The sequence below is a fragment of the Amphiura filiformis genome, chromosome 6, assembly GCF_039555335.1.
Source record: "Amphiura filiformis chromosome 6, Afil_fr2py, whole genome shotgun sequence".
In the NCBI taxonomy this organism is placed as follows: Eukaryota; Metazoa; Echinodermata; class Ophiuroidea; order Amphilepidida; family Amphiuridae; genus Amphiura; species Amphiura filiformis.
In genome coordinates, this window is record NC_092633.1 from 19,212,835 (window position 1) to 19,235,933 (window position 23,099).

At 37.2% G+C, this 23,099-nt stretch overlaps 1 protein-coding gene across 1 annotated transcript; it reads left to right on the plus strand.

Moving 5' to 3' along the window:
* The first annotated feature begins 106 nt into the window (after positions 1-106).
* Positions 107-22,856, plus strand: LOC140155109 (peroxisomal membrane protein PEX16-like). The gene is made up of 10 exons (XM_072177813.1): positions 107-414; positions 5,704-5,739; positions 7,279-7,358; positions 12,202-12,335; positions 13,349-13,605; positions 13,996-14,145; positions 14,641-14,713; positions 18,053-18,172; positions 19,286-19,350; positions 21,417-22,856. Exons 1-10 carry the CDS (start codon positions 243-245, stop codon positions 21,476-21,478), a joined length of 1,149 nt encoding a protein of 382 aa, XP_072033914.1. The 5' UTR covers positions 107-242; the 3' UTR covers positions 21,479-22,856.
* Positions 22,857-23,099: the final 243 nt, after the last annotated feature.

Consider the following 23,099-nt stretch of genomic DNA (forward strand, 5'->3'; position numbering starts at 1 on the left):
AGAGCAGCTCTTTCAAGATTTTAGTTTCAATTAATAATTTACTAATGAATGGTTTTAAAAATAATAGCTGCTTCCTGTAATTCATTAATTGCCTACGGACTGTTTACGACGAGCTTCACTTACTGATGTATACGCCAGGGAATTGCACCAAAAACAATAACCAGGTCAATTTATGATACAAAATGCTTCAAATTCGGACATTTACTTGTATGAAACCTGTTTAATTTTATGTATGATATAGAATGGATGTGCAGGACAGTGTTCGTGATGCTGTAGTCCCGGAAAAGTTGTGGGAAAATCTGTTACGCAAATATAAAGAAGCATGGGACTGGTATGAGAAATGGGTGAGACAGCATCCAGAAACAGTCTCAAATGTAGAGAGAACTTTTCGAATTGTATCCTACCTTCTTTCGGGTAAGAATGGAGTTATACTGAATTTGTCATTTGTTTAGTTCATAAAGTTACATTTTCAAATGTTTTTGGTGGATGTTTTATTTGCAAAAACATATATGTTTGTACAAACAGGAAAAAAATACATGGATTTAGAGCGTCAAATTTCAGAATGGTAATGGTATCATCAGAAAAATATCTATTACATAATAATTAGTTCCAGTAACTGTAACTCGTCATACCTAGAGTTAAGGCTGGTTCAAAGTAAATATTCGAAGGCGAATATTCGGCTTCGAATACTTTTTGTGACGTCAAAATATATACGGCAACGAATAAAATATGATGACACGCCGAGTTGAACCGGATTAAATATCGCGCAACTGATAGTGAGATACTATTGATTTATATGAAAGGCTCGAGGTCACCTGAATATCGTTCAACGAACGATGATTTCAAAAATCCCAATGAAAATTAAGGCATCTGGAATGAGCGTTTTGAGCGTTTCGACAGTATTTTTGTGGGACATGAGAGCACATCAGACATATCGAATTACATTATGAATACGAAGAATGTCTTTCTGATATGAAATAATTTTCATTTTTTGAAATTCACGATATAATACAAATTTCATGACAAATTATTAAAATTTGATATTTTTCACATATTGATATATAACAGTCCTCGAAGTAAATATTATAAATCTAATGATATTTTCTTAAAGTGTATGTAGCTGGGAGGAAAAGCCGACGATCAATTGAACATTTTGCCCTTTCATATTGAAGATATGGATTTTTTTCCCCCCAAAAGACGTAATTTTTTTTGGTGTTTTGACATGCTCTCAAGACTGCAAACCCGATTCTGCCATTTTTTAATTCATGGACCTATTTTCTCAATAATGATAAAATGCGACTTTTTGGTGACTCAAATTTATGTATAGGCTTTCCACTTTTATTTAAGCTATAATTCGCCACTCTTTCTGATTAATAAGTCTAAAGCCTCAAATAGTTTCTGTATTTTACCGAACTCATTAGGGTTACACAAATGGCGCATTGATTTAGTGGTGTGCCCCTTATTAGTGCAGTACAAGCATACCCATTTTTATATGATATGAAAATAAAGGAAAATGCCTGGCAGGCAATAGCATTCCAATGCTGTAGTGATGGTAAGTAATGTTTTATGCAAATAATATGATATTTAGGCTTACAAACATAACCTAAATGTACAAGTGAATGTTTCCATACTAACGTAGCTCCATTTAAATCGACTGATGCAGAAAAAAAGTCTAACTCCAAATTCAGATTTATGCCTCCACCCCGGTTTTACATAAATAATGTTTGGCCCCAGTTCTAGGTCCCCATATGCATCTGTCCCTGGCAGAGGATGTGTGAGGGTCTGGGGTGGTAAATCATTGGTTATTGATATAAAATGCATTTGCCATGTAGGTTCACCCATTTTTGTCATCTTTTCCGCACTAGCGGAATTCTTGACGTTTTTGGCACCTATAAACGATGTTATTTTGGGCGGAATAAAGATGTAATGCGTTGTTATCAGTCAAATTCATAATTATAATTAATAATTAAGAGGGCAAAATAAGTAATATGTAGGAATGGATATATAGCGCTTTGCAATGAATATCTTCATAAACTATGCAGAACAACCAAAACCACGAGCGTTGGTACCATATCATTGCGTGTTCTTTTAAAATAAATTCTTGTTTATTTCTATAATTTGTGAATCAGGCATTAAAACACATTTAGGCCCTAGCAATGTAGGCCTACACAAGTTCGGAACGAGACCTTTTATCTTTTGACGCCAGTATTTTCGGTCAAATGCCAAAATTGATTGCACAATGAATCATGAAATGAGAGCAATACTACTTTGATGATACCGATCTCAAGTGGATATCAGCCAATGAAAAAAGTATTCACCTGAAATATATTTGTAGGAGTTGAATTTTGTTGAACTCGACAGATATATATTTGGTTGGTCACCGTGGGTGGTCTCATATATAACACTTGTGAGGGCTGTCATATTTGTCGTCGCTTCAATCATATCTTATGATATTGATATATTTATTTATTTATTTATATTTATTTATTTATTTATTTATTTATTTATTTATTTATTTATTTATTTATTTATTTATTTATTTATTTATTTATTTATTTATTTATTTATTTATTTAATTATTTATGTATTTATTGACTTATTTATTTATTTTTTTTTTTTTTATATCTATTGACTCATTAATTTCTTGATTTGCTTTGCAGTTGAAACATACAAGAAGGTATGGGTCAACCTCCGCGCCTGTTACAGGCAGGTCATAAATGCCCAAAAGCGTTAAGCGGGTGGAGTCGGTGGGGTCTACTACGGGGGTCCAGGGGCAAAGCCCAGGCGGGGTCAAGGGGGCTGAGCGCCATGAAGCTCCTGGTTTTTGGCATATTAGAAAATATCAGTGTTTCAGAGTACAAATTTCACAATGAAAGTAGTAGGCCTATAGATCTTCTTCTCTCTTTCTTTCCCTTTTCTCTTCTCCCTTGAGTCCCTTCCCTTTCTCTTCTCCCTTCCCCTTTTCTTCCCTCTTTTTCTTTTCTTCTTTCCCCTTCTCTTCCCTCTTTCTTTCCCATTTTCTCTTCTCCTTCCCTTTTTCTCTTCTTTCCCTTTCTCTTCCCTTCCTCTTTTCTCTCTTTCCCCTTTTCCCCTTCCCAATTTTTGACTCTTCCAGGGTTTTTTTTTTCCGGGGGGCAGCTTGCATCCCCGGCCCCCACTGGTTACGCCACTGCTCCTATTTAGACCCATTTATATAGACATTAAATCATGACAATATAGTTCAATGGAGTTTACCTATTATGATTTTATTTACTTCGTTAAGGAAATTCTCTAAATTTTGCTTACCTTGGTCAACGGGTAATACTTGTTAACAGTAGGGCAACGCTGTGAATTGTAGAAATATATCTTTCTCCGGTTCATAGTTTTATATTCAAGCCGCATATATTTTGACGCCCAAAAGCGTATTCGGGCGAATATTAAGCCTTTGAATATTCACTATGAACCGACCCTTACAGTGCACTCTATTGTTATTTTTTCCACAAATAAGAAACATCACAATACAAGGACAGTTTGGGCATGCACTGATGGTTTTAATCCCATTGTATCAAGGTTTGGGCGTGCCTGGATGATTTTAATCCCACTGTACTAGTCTATACTCACAAAGTTGAGGTAATTGATCTACATTGATCTCATCTTTTGGGTGGGTTCAAAATTCCCTGAGTTGGAAAAACCTGCAATCTTCATGGGAATAATTTACAAAAGTGGTCAAAATATTGCTCTGCAAAATGTCTTGATTTTTATGATTTGGATTTATAATATTGAGCAGCATTCTACTTGTGATGTTTCTACACTGTAGAGAGAGGGTCTACAGCATCTCTGAGGTAAAACTGACAAATACAAGGTATATTTCTTGATGCTTGAAGTTTGGATTTCTTAAACGTACAGTGCATCCCTATGTACCGTAGAATGGGGGTGAATAGGGACAGTTTTGACACTCTCTAGATTGTAGTTTTTTTCCTGTAGCCCCATGATTCAAACTTTTGAGGGCATATTATGTCCACCCATGATGCCTTTATTCCACCATTATAAAAAATTGAATATATGAGGGGGGTAAATATTTTTTTTATAAAAGTTTGGTGTCCCTATTGACCCCGACTTGGGGTCAATAGGGACAGCACTGGTCTTGACGAGGAAAGTACAACTTTGAAGGAGGGTACATGCATTTTTACTCTTGCATGGAGGGAAAAGGGACACCAAGTGAGTTTTAAAAAACAATAGAAACATGTCAGGGTAATTCATACCATCATAACTGATTAAAATCAGATTTCTTGACAACGTTGATCAGGCTCGTCAGTACAAGAAAAGGTGGGGTAGGATGTGGTGGGGTAAGGGTGGCTGGGGTAGGGTTCTGGGTGGTAGGGAAGTAGGAAGGTAGGGTAGGGTGTTGGGGTAGTGGGATCAGGTTGGTGGGGTATAAGAAAAGGTATCATGGTGGTAGAGGTAGTGGATAGGGTGATGGTGGTGGAGCAGTGGATAGGGTGGTGGAGCAGTGGATAGGGTGGTGGGGTACGGGGTAGGGTGGTGGGGTAGATGGGTGGGTAGGATGGTGGAGTTCTGGGGTAGGGTGTTGGGTAGTGAGTTCTGCCAGTGGCATGATAGTATTAGGGGTGGATGAGGGTGGTAGCCTGGGTAGGGTGGTGTGGTAGTGGGATAGGGTGGTGGAGATGGTGGGTTTAGTGAGGCTAGTGGGGTCAGGGTATGGTATAGTGATTTAAGGGTGGTGGTGGTAGGGGTAAGAAGGTGGGGTAGGTTCATGAGGGTAGTGGGGTAAGGGTGGAACAGGGTAGGGTGGTAGGGTAGGGTGTGGTGGGGTAAGGGTGGTTGTGGCAAGGGTGTCCCTATTCACCCCGTATTTGGTGACATTTACCTGAAAAATAGTAAAAAAATTGTTATAAAAATTCCTGTCAGAATTACTAAATAATGTTTTAGAGAAAGTTGTAGGACCTAACAGGTTAGGTCCTGGTAAATTTCCAGCTTATTTTCTAAAATAGTGGCCGTGGGAGCAGGAAAGTTTTGACCACCCCGTTTTTTAGAACTTTTTTTGGACAATTTTATTTTGGACACCCTGTATCCTAGATTTATTCTTTCACATCTGCTGAACCATTTTCTAAACACTGTTTGATTGCTCTTTCAATCTGTGGAAATAAAAAAAAATAAGTGTTAACCAAATGTGAAAAAATAAGATTTCAAAAACTTTTCTCATTTTTGTTCCTATTCACCCCTGCGTCCCTATTCACCCCATTCTACGGTACCGCTGCAAGACTTCAGGTCCGTAGATGTCATTATGTTTATGATAAAGACTGAAGTCTTGCTGGCAGGACTAACATAATAATATGATACCACAAAATCATCAACAATAAGAAAAATCGGGAGGATGAGGCTGTAGATCAGGATACCTTTGATATTAAATAAAGAGTTTGGCAAAAAGTTGATGTGATAATTTATGGGTGGTAGGAAACTTGATTGAAATTTATCGTTCTGACTCCACAGATACTCAACTGTGCTGAATCTTACAAAAAATTTTTAATATGAGCCACATGCTGTGTAAAAAATTAGTTAGTCAGAAAAATGTTTTATTTTCAAAAAATGTATGAACTAAAAAGAAAATAGTGTTTTTTCTTGATTTTATCGCTGCAACAGTACTATACCAAGAAAGATGAGGTTTAAAAATTAGTTCTGTAAATTTTTGTTTTTAAAATACAGGTGCCGGTGATGATGATCAGGTTCTAGCAGAACTAGGTATGTTCATACAATAGATAGTTGCTGTCTAATTTTGGATCACAAGGTCCTTGGTTATCATCACTTGTTCAATTCTAATGATTTCATACCTACATGTCTCCTTTCATAAACCACATGTGTATGATCTGGATGCTGCAAATAATTTAAGCATACTTCTATTATATGTGATAGCATTGTTGAAAAAAAAAGAAGTATTATTTGCCATTGATGATCCAAGACAACACACAGCAGCTTAGCAAGAAACCACCATACAAATGTCAAACAAACTTTCTCGATCTAGCAGATGATTCATATATCAAATGTAGACACTATAATAAGAACTGTTTTTGACCTAATAAGCGCATCTACTTAATTTTTCGAGTTACAGCTGTCTAAGCTTGCAACTAAATTCCATGAAATGTCTGAATAAAATTACTCAATCTTCCACTTTAGAATTATCATTTTGGCTTCAGATACACTATATTTTGCATGTTAACATTTGTATGATATATATGTGCCAATTCCCATTGTAATTTTCATTTCATGATTTTAGCAAGCATCCCCCAAAGTCAAAACATTACTGACAAGGTGTTGTCTTGGGCCATATTGGTCAGTGAAAATATGTCAAATGTGCAGATGCCTGGGTGCTAATTAGTTAGAATATGGTATGTCAAACTGACTACCATCAGCAGTGTTATAAAATTACTCAATCATCTAAATAAACATACTTGAATTCATTGCACTCTTGTTTAAATATAACAGTATTTTTTTTCTAGAAAGGCAATAGATGCAACATGTAGTCCTAATAATTCAGATCTGGTTTTGACAGTTCTTGAATTTATCATATAAAAATTATCTTATATAATGGTTACAATCAGGGACCGTGTACATTTGTATGAAGGGACTGGAAACGGATTATTGATAGCTATTGTCAAGCTATTGTTATCAGATTATCTTTTACGACCTTCGATTGTATGTGAGTTCACGATGTTTGAATTTTATTATTTACTCGTGTTGTCCTACAAAATATCAAACACACATTAAAATATTCCAATATCTTTTTAAGTTATGTCAAATTGTGTAAAATGTCTATCCTTTGTCGAACACAATTTCTGTGTAGCATGGAGAATCATTTACATAGGATTTTGGAGACAAAATGTGATAATTTTGTGGAGATACAGAATGCTAGAACAAACAAAATTATATTTTTTCTGGAATGTGTACACCGTACGCTTGGTATTCCTCCTGATTTCGATACTGAAATAATTCTTAAGATGATGTTCTTTGAAGATTTATGTTGGCATTTCTAGAGTCTGTCATTATAGGCAAACATGTAGGCTCATTTCGCAATGTACAAGACAAGCCACGCGCTGTGTTGTAACTGTGCTTGGATTCATACCAGGGTCTATTGATCAACATATTATTCATGCTTGCTCAACTGAGGATAATTTGTAAACCAGCAATTGCATGGTACAATGGGTGGAAGCCGTTTCCAGTCCCTCCATACAAGGTTCCTGTTACAATGTACTTACTATGTATCAATTTCCCTTTACATTTTAGTGTTTTCCTTGTCCAACTTACTTGTGTTTTTCAATGATGGAATATTAAGACGGGCAAGCTCCATTTTCAGGACACAACTGGTAAGTTCTTGAATCTCAGCATTAATACTACATTGTATAGCGGAAATTTCAATTGAATGAACACAGCTTTTAATACTTCTACTTCTACGTGAATTCTGGGTAGACCATACATGGTATCATGCCCAGCGGTGCAACTTCACATCCGGTGCAGAACAGACAAAATCACAAAATCACTCCTACCACCGATGACGATGATAAAAATCACAAAACTCACGACGAAGGGTGCAAAATTATATACAGTGAAGACTTGGTGCAGGACTAGTTGAGTGACGCAGCTGCTGGAACAACTGAGCCCATGTACAGCTCAAATTGATCACTGGAAACCAGCTGCTGGATCTTGGTTTTGAACGTTTGGCTTGATGTTGAATTCACTATAGAAGCAGGGAGTTTACTGGTATGGTTGCTGGGAAGGAGCTGTTCTTGTATACTTCTGTTCTTGCTCTGATGATCTTGTACTGCTCCTCATGCGTCCGTCTGGTTTTGATGGAGGGTGTGTCTTGTGGTATGTAGTGACATGGTATCTGGACAGAGACTTCCTGGTTATGAATCTTGTAAAACAGAGTCAGTCTTGATGCCAACCTTCGTTGCTGTAGTGTTGGAAAACCCCAAGTCCGCCCTCAAAGCAGTGACACTCGATCTTCTGCGATAATTCCCTGTGATGAACCGGACGGCCTTTTCTCTGGACTCTTTCTAAGCTGTTGATGTCCCTTTGATGGTATGGGTCCCAGATTGTGGCAGCGTACTCGAGGGTCGGGCGAATTAAAGAAGTGTATGCCTGTGTCCGGACCTTCTGAGGGCACTTGTATAGATTTCTCTGCAGGAAGTTTAGAGTTCTCTGCGCTTTGCCAGATACATTTTGAATGTGATGCTTCCAGTCCATACTTGATGCCAACTCCACTCCAAGATAAGGATGGTGGTCTGTTGATTTCAGCTCGGTACCCAACATCGTGTAGCTTGAGTTGATGATCTTTTTTATTTTAGCAACACGAAGAAGGGAGCATTTGGCAGGGTTGAATCGCATTTGCCATTTGGTGGACCAGTCAACAAGTTTATTTAGATCATTCTGAAGAGCGTCTGTATCGGCTTTGGATGAAATGTACCTATATATGAGGGCATCATCAGCAAATAACCTGATGGTAGAAGATGTTTCTTCCCCGATGTCGTTAACAAATAAAATAAACAGCAAGGGGCCAAGAATTGTGCCCTGTGGCACACCTGAGATGACATCTACTTCCTCTGAGTTCTCTCCGTCAATCACTACAGTTTGTTTTCTTGATGTTAACCAGTTCTTAATTCAAGTATGGGTTTGACCACGAATGCCATACCAGTTAAGTTTATAGAGCAATCTTTGGTGTGGTACAGCATCGAATGCCTTAGAGAAATCTAATATAAGGCAATCCATTTGCTCACGATTGTCCAGGCTTCGTGTGAGGTTTTCTACTGTTCCAAGCAGTTGAGTCTCACAGCTGTGTTTCTTCCTGAACCCGTGTTGCGAGGTACTCAGAATGTTGTTGTCATCTAAATACCCTCTGATGCTGCTAGCAAGCACATGCTCCATCAACTTACAGGTCACACTGGTGAGCAACACCGGGCGGTAGTTGGCAGGATCATTTCGCTCCCCCTTCTTGATGATGGCAGAGATATTTGCTAACTTCCAGTCTGCTGGGACATCACCTGTTCTTAAGGACTGGGTGAATATTTCCTTAAGTATGGGGGCCAACGTAGAAGCAAATGTCTTTAGCATCCACGTAGACACCTGATCTGGTCCTACTGCCTTCTTCCGATTTAGCGCAGTAAGCAGTTTTTCAATCCCATTAGTTGTAATTTCAATGTCTGGCATAGTATCATGCTTACTAGGTTCCTTACTTGGCAAATGGGATGTGCTTTCAGAAGTGAAAACTGAACGGTACTGTTCAGATAGAGGTGGAATTCCAATTTTGTCAATTTTCAAGGACTTCACGTAACTCCATAATTTCTTGGCTGGATTACCTGTATCTTCTTCAAAGACACCTTCAATATATTCGTCATGGGCATGTTTCAAGGCAGTCTCAACTTCCTGTTTTAAGTTCTTATAGTCAGCAAGGTCATTTTTGTCGCCAAACTTTTTCCATGCGTCATATCTCCAGCGTCTTTTCTTCATAAGATGCTTGATGTTATTATTCATCCAAGGTAAGTTCCATCTTCCGGAGAGGCGTTTAGTAGGTATATGTTTGTTCATAGCATCTTGCAGAGCCTCCTTGAAGCACTCCCAATTATCAGAGCAGGTCTTTTCCTCAGTGGAAGAGTGAAAATTGTTGGAAAAATCCTGCAGATCTTCCTCAATTCCCTTCAAGTTTGCTTTTTTGTAGATGTGAACAGTTCTAGGCTTTTTCTTGTTTGTTTGGACATTTGTTTCACAGTTAGCAGTCACTGCCTCGTGGTCGCTCATGCCAGGCACAACGTTTACACCCTGGACACTGTCAGGCACATTAGTGAAAATTAGGTCAAGAATGTTTCCTTTCCTGGTTGGTTTGTGGACTTTCTGTTCAAGGTGCAAGCTATCCACCAAATCCAGCATAGATTCATTTACAAGCCGACCATATTGTGGGTTTTCACTGATACTGTGGTTTTGCCAATGTATAGATGGTAGATTGAAGTCACCACACAATATCAGTTTTGGAATCTTTCCATGGTGAAACAGTTTTTCCAGATCACTCTGAAGTGCCACAAGGGGAGCAGGATCATGAGTTGGACTTCTGTAGAAGGAGGCTACATAGATTGGGTTGCACTTCCACACCTCGATCTTGAGCACCACCAACTCAGAGTCTTTCCCTATGCCTTTCACTTCATTAACCACCATATTGTCCCGGTATGCAATAAACACGCCACCGCCATTTGCATTGCGATCTTTTCTTTTCACTAAATACCCTTCAGGAAACACCTCCGAGTCTGTGTAAGAGCTGTCTAATTTTGACTCTTGACCCAAGATGATATCTGGTTTTTCAGTGTCAATGATGGTAGCTAAGAAACTTTGGCGTTTCTTCCCTTTCAGGCCCTGGCAATTAGTTGTCATAATTTTCAGTTCCTTTTTCTTGACTTTGGATTTTGACTTAGAATTAGATTTTGGTTTCTGCTTTGTACTTCCATCCTTATTCTGATGATCTTTGGATTTTGGGCTGCTGGTACTTAATGGTATACTATTACTAGAGTTTGGAAAACATTCTGAGCTTGAATCAAGTTCTGATATAGAGTCATAAGGGTTTTTATCAGCAAGATTACTTTCATCGAAGAAGCTGTCACTAAAGTTTGGGAGAGCACAATGGGGGCATATCCATGTAAAATGATCTTGTTTCAGAAATTGCTCATACTGCTTTGCTGTAACATCACCACACCTGATGTGTACCCAAAAGCCACATTCATCACATTCCAAACCTCTGTGACTCTTGGCTACGGGACGATCACAAATGCCACAAGGGAACTTGGTCGGGCCTGGGTTTAACTGCACGTTACCACCAAGTAAGATTATTAGCAGTAGCATGGTAGCATTTTTCTTATGGTCTGCCCTTCTTCTGTTTGTATTTGATAAGTTCAGACCTTGGTTACATCTTTTACATAAGTGTTGGATGGAGCTTTGAACAGTCTAGTAATTGCATACTGAAGATAGCAGGTGCAGGGGGCACAGTACACATCAGAATACCATACTTAGAACTGTCTCCCATATAACCAAAATCATGATGATGATCATAGTATTGATCATGTTGATACGTTTCATTGAACACATAATGGTCATGATGGTACATGTAGTCTACAGTGTTCTGCTGCTGACTGTGACACTGGCTGAATGCTCTAACTAACAGCACAGCTATAACGGGTACAGTTAATGTCAACATTATGTTTTTCATGATGTGTAACTACAAAATCATCTAGCTTCAAAGATGCAGCGGTAGAATCGCTTCAAATCCAATTGTTCAAACTAGCTGCAACTTGTTAATTCTTGACTGAATTTTGCGGGGTTGGCCGCCATATTGGAACGAACTCACCTCGGCAGTGGGATCACATAGAAGAAAAACATCATCTAAATCCACCATTCAGGTTTGGTTCAGAACTCCAAAAATCGGTTCCCGAGATTCCAGGACATAAAAACGACATTACCAAAGCAAAAGTATGTTGCTAAACAGACGATAAATCGTGTAAACAAAACAAAGTTGTGGACGCGACAGAATGACGATGTCTGCCGTGAACCGGATGTGATGGTACCTATTAATAGCTGCATGCGATCCAACCACGATCGTATATTGCGTATTGCAAACTACAACATGAACGCACAACCTTGGATACAATACTTACCAATCACAAGTGAGTTGACATGGTTGGATTTACTTCCACATTACACATGCACATTCGCACTCACTGGTGTACGCTGTGAAAATCGTCAGGCTATGTTCATTCAATTGAAATTTCTAGTATAGTCTCATTTGTATGAATTATAACGGGAAAGTGACAAGTGAGCCAATAATTATTACTATATTTTTACATGCGTAAAAGATATGTGCTAAGAAAAAAGATACTTTTCTTATCAATTCAAAAGTTAATTGTAATATAAGAATGACTGTATGTATTAAGAAATCATTTAGGAACACTAAAGCAAAGTTGTAAGGAAATATTTCATCAAACATCATTGTTCCAAACACAAGACCATAAATAGATAATCAAACAGGGATGGACCTAGACCAGACTTGTGAACTCTATGACACCAAGTTGTCTGACTTGTCCAAATGTATCTACAGTGTATTATTCAAATATTATTAAGGGAACAAACTGGAAGATGTACCACAAAATGTTTTACTTTTCTTTTTGTGTTTAGTCTCTTTCACAACAGCAGTTGATGAGATGGTTAACTGTTATAGACCATGTAGAAGTCTTTGTTGAACTAGCAGCAGCTAGGATGTGGGGAGAGATTGGAAGATGGGTGGTCATTGCAATAATACAACTCATGAGGTGAGTTATGAAGATGTGGTACAATCATAGATTAATAACATACAGATGGTGCCCGAACAGACAAAGTGCAGCATCATCTGTTAATGAGGGCAGCTCTTATCATGAAGTGCAAGAGAAGAAAATATTATGCGAATACAAGCATGTTTCTTCATATTTTTCAAAGTGCAATCTCGGTTTCGTTCTCGTAAATTCAAAAGCAAGTAACACTGATCGTGTTGGACACAGGCAGTAAAATGATCAGCCCTCATGGATATACGAACACTGGAACTTTGCCTGTTGGCATATGTTTTTATTATTAAGGGAGGATGGTCGGATCAACAACCTCATCCCCAATACACTTTTTCTCCATTTTGGCATAACTGGATAGCCTATATTTTTCTCATTTACCAAGTCTGAAAGATATGTTTTGTTGGATTTTTGTGAGGAAAACTGACTAAGGATGTTTAATCCACCTTTTATTGACCTTCAAATACACATTTTTGGCTCTTATATCAAAAGGGATTGAAACGCCATGTCTTTGTCGGGCCAAGGTTAAAGCAGAAATAACATGTGATGAAATAGGACCACTCTCCTTTAATCTATGGGTACATGTACGATGTATGTGGAAAGCTTATCTAATGCAATATAATAATTGACAGGTGCCCATGTCAACAGAGGGATGAACATAGAACTTTTTTCTATCCTGGAAAGGATTTGATTTGATTTGATATGATTTGTACAGGTTTTGACAAACCTGGTTAACCTATTAAGATAGCTTCTATTGAAGCTTATTTCCAGTGGGGTCCATTTGAACACCGGGACGGGTTAGGAACAGTCAGGGGTTAACATTCTACTCTTTTGGAAACTGACTGTGAGATACACGTACAGGTATGGCTCTCTGTACATGGGACTAACCGGCTTAACATCCTCTCCGAAGGACGGAATACTTTCATGATTCATTTACCCAATTCTAGATGAACCATAAATGTTGAAACTAGAAATAACACAGTCTTTTCTTATCTTTTGTACTTCAGATCACTGCTGAGATTGTTCTTACTGTACAGATACAAGGCAGGCATACAACCCAACCCCCCATTCCCACCTCTGAACAGAGAAAAAGTAGTAAAGACACAGGAGCAAGAAAACAGTATGTCATCACCTCAAAGAGGGAAGAGTCAGCTAGAAACAAAAGAGAATAGACCGGAATCTACTAATGCTGCTGGTGATAACAGGCCAGAGGTCACGTTTGTAGGTCAAAGGTCAGGAAGGATTGTCAGAACACTCAAGTCAGGTACAGAAAAAACTTTTTCACCTCTCTCTGTCAGTGGGAATTTGTGATAGACTACACGTTGATGTGTTTTAATAACAAAATAAATATTAAACCAGACTTAAAAAAAGGTTATGTGCTACACAGGATTTCTTTTTTATTGCACTTTTAGCCTCCTTTTCTCATTGTTTTGTAACATAGTTTTTTGTGTAACATAAATTAACCTGTAATTTTAGATAAATAGGGAATGTGCAAAAAAGCTATGTGAGTGTCTTCTGAGAGAAATGTTTTTATTTTTAGCCATACTGAAACAAAGAATAAGATACTTTATTCTGTAGTCTGGAATATATAGTTAGGAAACATTCCAATATTTGTTTTTTAAACTTACGTTTAACTCATTTTGTTTAAACATAGCCCCAGATCTTACTCAGCGTACATGGAAGTTACCAAACACTCAAGAAAAGGATCCAGAGGATGTTCCAGTTGAAAATCTGCTGCCATCAGAACTACTTGGTTTGCCTTTAACAGGGGAGTGTATACATATCAGCAGACCATTAGCACATTGTATCCTTTGTTTGAAGTACCTGAAGTAAACTCTTATATGAAAGTAGATAGCGTTTAAAAAAAATTTACCTAAATTAATTTTTGTGTGACTTACAGACAGACACTTACAGATCGAGTGATCACTTATAGCAATAAATTGACAGTTTGTATGGTTGTTTGTGAGAAAAATCAGAGAAAATCAAACCTTCTACATGCTAAGCAGATGCCCAAACCATTTCACTCTGCACTCCCTGGATAAATAGGGCTGAAATTAGATATTGATGAAAACAAAGTTGTACCAACTAATCTCTTCTTGCAAGGTGTGAGATAAATCCTTAGAAAGGATAATTTACTTTGTTTGCAATTTAAGGCATTTAGTTTTCAATTTAAGGCATTTAGTTTTCAATTTAAGGCATTTAGTTTTCAATTTAAGGCATTTAGTTTTCAATTTAAGGCATTTAGTTTTCAATTAATGGATTTTGCTTTCAATTACATATAACCTTGACATTCAAATAGTGGCTGCCTTGTTGCTGTGGGGACAGTATTCTTGGAAACCATGGCTGCTTTCATTTACATTAGATGTAGCAAGGTAATTAATTGTCTCTTCATTTGTTATAATGATAACTTATTGTGTGATTGAGCTATTCCTGTTGAAATCCATTCACCCTCTATGGAAGGCATGACCTTAATCTTCCACACAGGGAGTGTAGATTTGAAATGGAATCACCTGTTCAGGTAACCTACTTGAAATTTACATGCCATGTGTGGGAGATTGAGGTCATGTCTTCCATAGTGGATGTGTGGTTTTCAACTAGAATATAAATATAGCCCAATGGGCAGTAAATACTGATGTAATGAAAAACACCTACACTACACTTATATTTGTATTGTGGGTGGCTGCAGGTAGTGCCATCTTTTCTAAATTAATATATCAAAGTGAATCATGGTTTCAGGTCAAATTGCAAAACCAATGATGATGATGATGATGATGATAACAATGATGATTATGATAACAATGATGAAAATGATGATGACAAAGATGTTGATGATGATAATGATACATCATGATGATGGTAGTGGTATTTGTGATGATGATGATGGTGATGATGACATCAATGTTGATGATGATATATGTTATGATGATGATTATGATGACGATGATGTTAATAGTTATGATATCCCGGGGGCACTCCAACTTTGGAGGTGACGCGTATGTAGGGCTGTTAAGACCCCTTTTTCAGCATCGCTGTCACCCAAAGACCCCATATTTTTTTACGAACACTTGCTCGCTCCGCGCTCTGTCACCAAGACCCCCTATTTTTCCATTTGATCTGTCACCCAAAGACCCTTACAAGTTCAATTTGAACAGCAACTTTCATTTATCACTGATTTTGTTACTTATTTTGAAAAAATAAAGAAATTTGAAGCCATTTAGAACTAGAAATTCGATTTCCGAGGTTTTTGAGGCGCTGTTTTGGTTCTCACCCAAAGATTTCATTTAAAAAAAAGGTCATGTTCTCACCCAATGACCCCATAATTTTTACATTTTGCTCTCACCGAATGCCAAAAATCATGCTCTCACCCAATGACCCCATATTTTTTACATGTTGCTCTCACCGAATGCCCCTTAGTGCGAAAGCGCCAGCCCTACACCTATATCCGTTTCAAATTGAAGTGCCCCCGGGATGATATCAAAGACAAAGACTGTGATGCTGATGATGACAATGAGAATGTCAACGATAGCAATTTATATGATAGTGTGCTATTTCAGTTTAAATCCATACCCCCTGTGATGACCTTAATCTTCCACACAGAGAGTGTGAATTTCAAAAGGGGTTACTTGAATGAGCGACTCCATCTGAAATCTACACCCTCTGTGTGGGAGATTAAGGACATGTCTTCTATGGGGATGTATGGAAGTCAGCTGAAATAGCCCAATGTTATTTTCAATCCATTTTGATATATCAGCAATATGTTTCAATTTATATAACATGCTAATATAGGCTATTTCCATTGGTCATAATCTGTCTTTAAATACATCGCTTACCTGTGAGCAGCATGTCATAGATGAATTGCCCAAAAAAACAGCCAAACTCTGCAACCTGGTAATTGGCTGGATGTATGTGGTTTCAAGCATACACTGTACTCTGGATAGTTGTTTCACCAATCCAAATGGGATATCTAGCAGATCACATTCTCATTTGTTATTTATTGTTTTCTTCAAGCAGTGTCTGTATTCATAAATTATTACCATTTATTGCAAAGATAAAGTGATATCGGTGAATCGTATGAGTGGGTGTATTATTAAGAGAATGGTGAGGATCAATATGAGAAATGATATAAATAGAGGGAGGAGGCCCTTGAGGATGGTTAGACGTGGGAATAATGTCCAGAAGGACCCATGAGTGCATTTGCATGACCATCCACACCTTTAGGCATGGGTCCTTCTAAATATCTATGGCAAGTCTGGGAAATGTCAAACTGACAAGCTGCCACACCTACTGATATTCAGCCAATTAGATTTGACTCGGCTTCAGGTTGACACCCTTTTTGTGTAATAATATCAATTACGTGTATTGTGTCCTGTTTGGTCGCATAGTGCATCCGGCAGCATTCATGCTAACCATTCTTCTTATTCACAGTTCACCTGTAGGTCGCACACAGTCAGATCCTTTGTCTTGATTGCTATATTAAAAGGGCATTTTGTGATCCACAGCCTCATCCACTTTTTTGAAAAAAAGTTGAGATTTTTATACCACTGGAAACCTCTGGCTACATAATGTTTATGTACCAAAAATTTCTTGCAGATTAATTCCTTTAGCAAAAATATTGTCAAATTTGAATTTCGTTCTGGTATACCAGAACGAAATTACACACAGTGGCCTATGGAAACGCAAAATCGGAATCAACTGAAATTTTTGGAATAAGCTTTTTTCTTGTATATCTACTAAAAAATGTCACAAAAAGAGGATGCTAGGATCACAAAATTCTCCTTTAATATTATTTGATTTGTTTTTATTTTTTGTATTTATATGAGAGTAGGCCTATTCATTTTAGAATAATTTTGAAATGGGTAACCCATGCTTCAAATGGGCTTTGACCTTTTTTGTTCTGTTACCCAGAATGGGAAGAAAAACAACAAATAAAATGATAATTTCATACAAGGCTGAACACAATGCATGTTGCAAAGTCAATTAATTAAGCTAATGCCATTTTGAGGGGCACACGATGAAGTATCATTATATCATTTAACACCAATTTGAAAACTGAGATTGTAATCAACCTGATCAACAGCATTGTCCATTAAAGTATAATTGGTTACTAGTTGTGAGGGGGTGATTACAATTTAATTATGGTGCTTGTTTCAATCATTGCAGCATTTGTATTTTGCTGATTTTAGTTGATTAGCTTTATGCGTAAATTGGCCCAGCATTATTGATGTGTGTGTATTATTATGATTCCTGGTTTTATGCTGTTAACATTGTAGATTAAGATTGTGTATTGGCTGGTTTTATGCTTGTTGTATGTTGTAGTTAACTGTAGTTTTGCTTTTGTGCAGTATCAAAACCTTTTGTTTTGTGCATTTTATAAATGTCCATTATAATTATTAACATTGAAAAGTCATCCATTTTAATAAGTATACTTTCATTGGGGACTGCGTAATAATTATGAGCCATGGGGAGGGTAAAATTGGAGGGGCAAGAATATTTTGGCAAGCCGAAAGGGGGAGAAGTGATTTTTGGCACACATTCTCATACCTCATGGAAAAGGTTGGGAACTAACTTGTATTGTACAAGCTTGGAAACAAGCAGAATGTCAAGAAACTCCTGCGTAACATGGTTTGCCAATCTTGGCTTATTGATTAAATGAATTGCATCATGCCTATAATGTTACTAAATCCTTTTTACATTTCCTGCATTCTTATCAGCATAAAATTACTGGACCAAAGTACCCAGTACAACCGACAGGAAAAAGCGGAGCTGAAGAAGAGGACCTTTCTGCTGCTGTTTTATTTATTAAGATCACCTTGCTTTGATAAGTATACAAGGTAAGTGAGAATGATCATTATTGAGAAATGAATGGTATTATATAGGATAAATAATGCTTACTGGAGATGGTTACTTTTTACTCCAACTTTGGAGGTGACGCGTATGTAGGGCTGTTTAGACCCCCCTTTTCAGCGTCGCTGTCACCCAAAGACCCCATATTTTTTTACGAACACATGTTCTGTCACCCGAAGACCCCCTATTTTTTCATTTGATCTGTCACCCAAAGACCCTTACAAGTTCAAATTTAACAGCAACTTTCATTTATCACTTATTTTGAAGAAAAAAAACAAAGAAATTTGAAGCCATTTAGAACTAGAAATTCTATTTTCGAGGTTTCTGTGGTGCTGATTCGGCTCTCACCCAAAGATTACATTTAAAAAAAGGTCATGTTCTCACCTAATGACCCCATATTTTTTACATTTTGCTCTCACCGAATGCCCAAAATCATGCTCTCACCCAATGACCCCATATCTTTTACATTTTGCTCTCATCGAATGCCCCTTAGTGCGAAAGTGCCAGTCCTACACCTATATCCATTTCAAACTGAAGTGCCCCCCCCCCCCCGGATTGTGTCACAAATAGTCTATCATGCAAGTGTACCAAACAGGAAATTTGGGATATATGAACATTTCTGTGCCAAGCTTTTTAGGGGGTGTTATTTAACAGGTGCCCTGTAAGTGTGCGCCAAAAATTGCTCCCCTCCTATCGACCTGTCCAAAATTGATTCCCCCTTTAGGCTTGCCAAAAAATTTGTAGCCCCCAATTTTACCCTCCCCATGGCTCATAATTATTGCACAGCTCCTATTTAAACATATTATTGATATATATATTCAAGTCTGAAGTTGTGTAAAATGTCTGATATATAAATTGTTGAGGGGTATTTCACTGAAATTTTTGAATTAGAAACCATTGTTTAATATGACTTTTCAAATCATGCAAAGTTTTATCAATCTCACATCAGTTGAGTTCAGGACTGTAAAAATAGATAAGGGCCCATAGAGTTTCAGATCTAATTAATTTGGGCTTAGTTTGGATACTGACTGTGTATATTACATAAGAATAAGAATTGACGACTATTACAATTAATGTATTATGTTTGTTTGTTTTCATAGAACCAGACTCTTGGGGATGATGGAGAAGTTCGGAAACACAGTACCAGGAATGGGATTCATTATGAGTAAGTTGACTAAGTTGATAGAACACAAGATGTATTTTATCCTTGGAATGTCCACATTCGGATTTGAGACAAACTGCATATTTATACTGTACACTCTGTGTTTTTACCTGGTATTACCTGGTAACCCACAATCCAACAGCAATCCAGTCACCAACAACCAGAATATTTTTACCGATGCTTAAAATAAGGGTTGTGGTGTGTACCGGAAGTACTGATTATGTTTTCCTGATGACCAAGCTGCTTTTTAAGGCAGCTGTGTACTCTCAGACATGCATGTAGTGAAAGTACAATAACTTTGTAATTATTCGCGCAAGACATATAAAAGTATACATTTTTATAAAGGCAAGACATCAATGAATCTTAATATAAATATAGATTTGGTGCAAAAACAACAGTTTTGAAGAAAATCCCCAAAAAGTGAGTTTTTGGCAATATTTGTTCGGTACATCATAACAAAAAAACACTCTTTCCAAAATATTTTATTTTGTTTTTATCTCCATCTTGAGGCTCCATTCCAAAAACAGTTTTTTTAGTTTTTTGATATTGGCCTTATTTTTGGAGATATTGACCATATAAGGCATCAAAATGAACTTTTTAAAATTCACAAACGCCTATTTGCACAAAATGATGTCTAAAATCGGAAATTGACCAAAATATAAAAAAATGGGAAAACCGTTTCTTGAGTCGATCATGCTTCATACGATGATCATATTTGCTTACCTATAGATGCTGTATTTATTGAGTTATCGTGTACCTAAATCGTCATTTTACCGAGAAAATGAACATTGAAATAATGGCCGTTGAAGTTATAGTGGTCGACGTCACATTTTGCACTTGGATCGGAGGTCACAGGAGAATGCGGCATTTCTCGTTTTTCTACCTTACATTACATGAACATCGGGTAAATACACGGCCCCTTGAGAAGTTTGAGCGAAATCCATTCATAACTTGATATTTAAATCGGGGGAAAAAAATAGAAAAAACCCACATTTTATCAGCTAAAACGGAGCCATTTGACCACTAGGTTTTTGTGAAATCAGTGCTTCCGTGGTGTTTCCATATTGATGCGCCACGCATGCAGATAAGCGTCGCAGACGCTGAAGCGTATTTGTGCGTTAACAAATTGCGCGATACGCAACGCGATGCGTTGTTATGCTTGCGTGTACCCTGGCTGGTACAACAAAGATTTTCTTTCTTTTTCAATTTCAAACACGAGTGGAATAGTGAAATAAAATCCTTAAAATATTGCAGTTGGAGTTTACAAATCTGGATTTTCATTCCGTGTATTTATAAAAAACATAACAAAGTATAAACATATCAAAAAAACTCAATTTCGCGAAAGAAACAATGTCTATAGTACACAGCCGCGTTAAGGTCACAATGGGATACATAATATTTACATAAAAGAAGTGCAACACCTAGCAACTTTCAAATTGGTGTTGTTTCCATGGAAAATGCCTGTTGTCTAACTGCAGCAAACACCTGTGGAGGTAGTTGACGGTTACCTTCAATTGGCCATGATAACCGGTGACAAACTGCGTCAAATAAACTGCTCCCCAGTATATGTAGAAATGTGCAGAAATCGTAAAATGTTAAAATTGAATCATAATTCTTCTTTATTTGAGGTAAAATATTTGTTGGTACAGGTCATGCTTCAGAATATTTTTAAATCACCCCTCCCAGAGGCACATTAGTTTCTTGCAAATTGTAAATTTGATTTAGAGGTCTTAAATCGTTTCCATATGCAGTGATGACTCCTGCCACTTACTGTTTTGGAGAGAAGTGAGAAGCAAATTAAAATAAACAGAGAATGTGAAGTACCAGCAATAAAAAGTTGTTTGGAATAGCTGTGAACCTTGGTGAAGATCAATGACATTGATATCCAGCCTCCAAAAACCTAGTCATTAAAAGATAATGAATGAAAAACTGACGAAGAAGTTTCCGTCATATTAAAATGCCTTCTTGTTTTAGATAAAAACTTTTATTCTAATGGAACTTGAGTTTGGTCAGACAGATAGGTGGGGGAATGAATGAATAAACCTGTTCTTTTACTTTTTTTGTTTCAGAATCCATGATGGAGTATTTGCCTGTCTGGCAGAGAATATACTTCTACACATGGAGCCACTAATGTGCCACAGTCATCAATGATCATACTTAGATTCAGTTCATTGGACAAAAAATGAGTTGGTCACTGCCGGTATAACGAATACATCAAGGGATCTTCTGTCTGCAGGTCTTCAAAGATTCTAGTCTGTCTCTTCTCAAGTTGAGAGGAACGCTATGTTGAATTTCACATTGGCAGATTCAAATTGTGCGTTCTAACCTAATTCCACAAGACTTACAAAACGTGTTGAAGGGTGATTTGTCTGTATACAACCGCGTAAACACACTGATTAGAATCTGCTACTGCAAATTCCAATATCACATTACTCTCAACTTGAGATGAGACACTTTAACAGGGTGTTGTAATCTCTTCACGTTATATGTGACCGTACAGCACGAATGAGCCGTAAATTCCCTAAATTGTATTCTGAGTTACAGCGTAAAATGTGTACGAATGTCGTATTCAATGTCGTTGAAGGAGCAAAGTTTAACAAACTATAGCCCCGCTTTTGGGTATCGTTTGAAGTCAAATGATATACCATTTTAAAGCTTATGATGTATATTTGTTAAACATGAAATAAAACAAAATTGACCGGGGGAGGAATTTACGGCTCATTCGCCGTGGACGGTCACATATGGTCTGGTTGAAGTGCAGGAACATGAAGAAGTAAATAATGTCAAAAGCAGACCCACCATATATAGTTTCAGGTACATATTAGATAACATATTTCTCATTTTTTCTGTGTAGTGAAATGCTCAGATCTGCGTTTACAAACACGTTGTATGATGATACAGTGTATATTCTGTTAGATTGGGGTTTCGTTATAGCTCTCTGGTCACACAATCTTGTTATAGAAAATGGTGGTCATATTTTTTATCATTTTTGAGATAATCCATCATTTTGCATTTGAGGTACCTTGGAAATGCTCAAATCTCAAACTCTTTAAATTGAAAATGGTCAGATTTTGCTTGGGTTGTACGGCAAAGCCTCTGTAATAGGCAAGATTTTACAACGTAGGAAGAAGTTATAGCTGGACCAATTTAGGAATATGAATATCATTTTAGAGCTGATTGCATCAACTCTAAAAGCTGAAAGAAAGGTAGTAGTTATTAAAAGCACAGTATTGTGGTACATTATATCTGGAGTGCCTGTAATTGTTTGTTCATTTAGCTCTAATCACACTCATAGTTATGACAATTATAATTTATATGGAGATCATGTGACACCGAAATTTATGTTCCCTCGCTGATTGTGTTACATTGTATGTAGCTGAAAAAATGCATTCCTCACCTCCCTTTTTCCTGAAAATGTTCAATATGACAGCAGAATTGACTACAATGCTGCAATACAGCTTCACTGATTCAAATTATCATAAAAATGGAATTAAACATTGACCCAAAAAGTATATAAATACCGTAATCCATGATAGATAAATGCCCAATTCTGCAACTCCTGTATTGTATAGTAAATGTAGGGATATGAGACTAATTACAGGTACATAGTGGTTGGCAGGACTGAAATGCCCCGTGAAATGCATGAAAAGTAGATTTGGCATTTCTTTCTTTCTTTTAATTATGTATTGAAAATGTTAATACTATTATTACAAATTTATTTGCACCTTAATATGTGTCTTGTTGTGTTGTGA

What these genes read in the sequence shown, in the direction of transcription:
- LOC140155109 (XM_072177813.1), top strand. Translation starts at nt 243, where the DNA reads ATGGATGTGCAGGACAGTGTTCGTGATGCTGTAGTCCCGGAAAAGTTG. An exon ending in TCAGGTTCTAGCAGAACTAG is followed by an intron (nt 5,740 to 7,278) that starts GTATGTTCATAC and finishes TTTACATTTTAG; the next exon opens with TGTTTTCCTTGTCCAACTTA. An exon ending in TGCTTTGATAAGTATACAAG is followed by an intron (nt 18,173 to 19,285) that starts GTAAGTGAGAAT and finishes TTGTTTTCATAG; the next exon opens with AACCAGACTCTTGGGGATGA.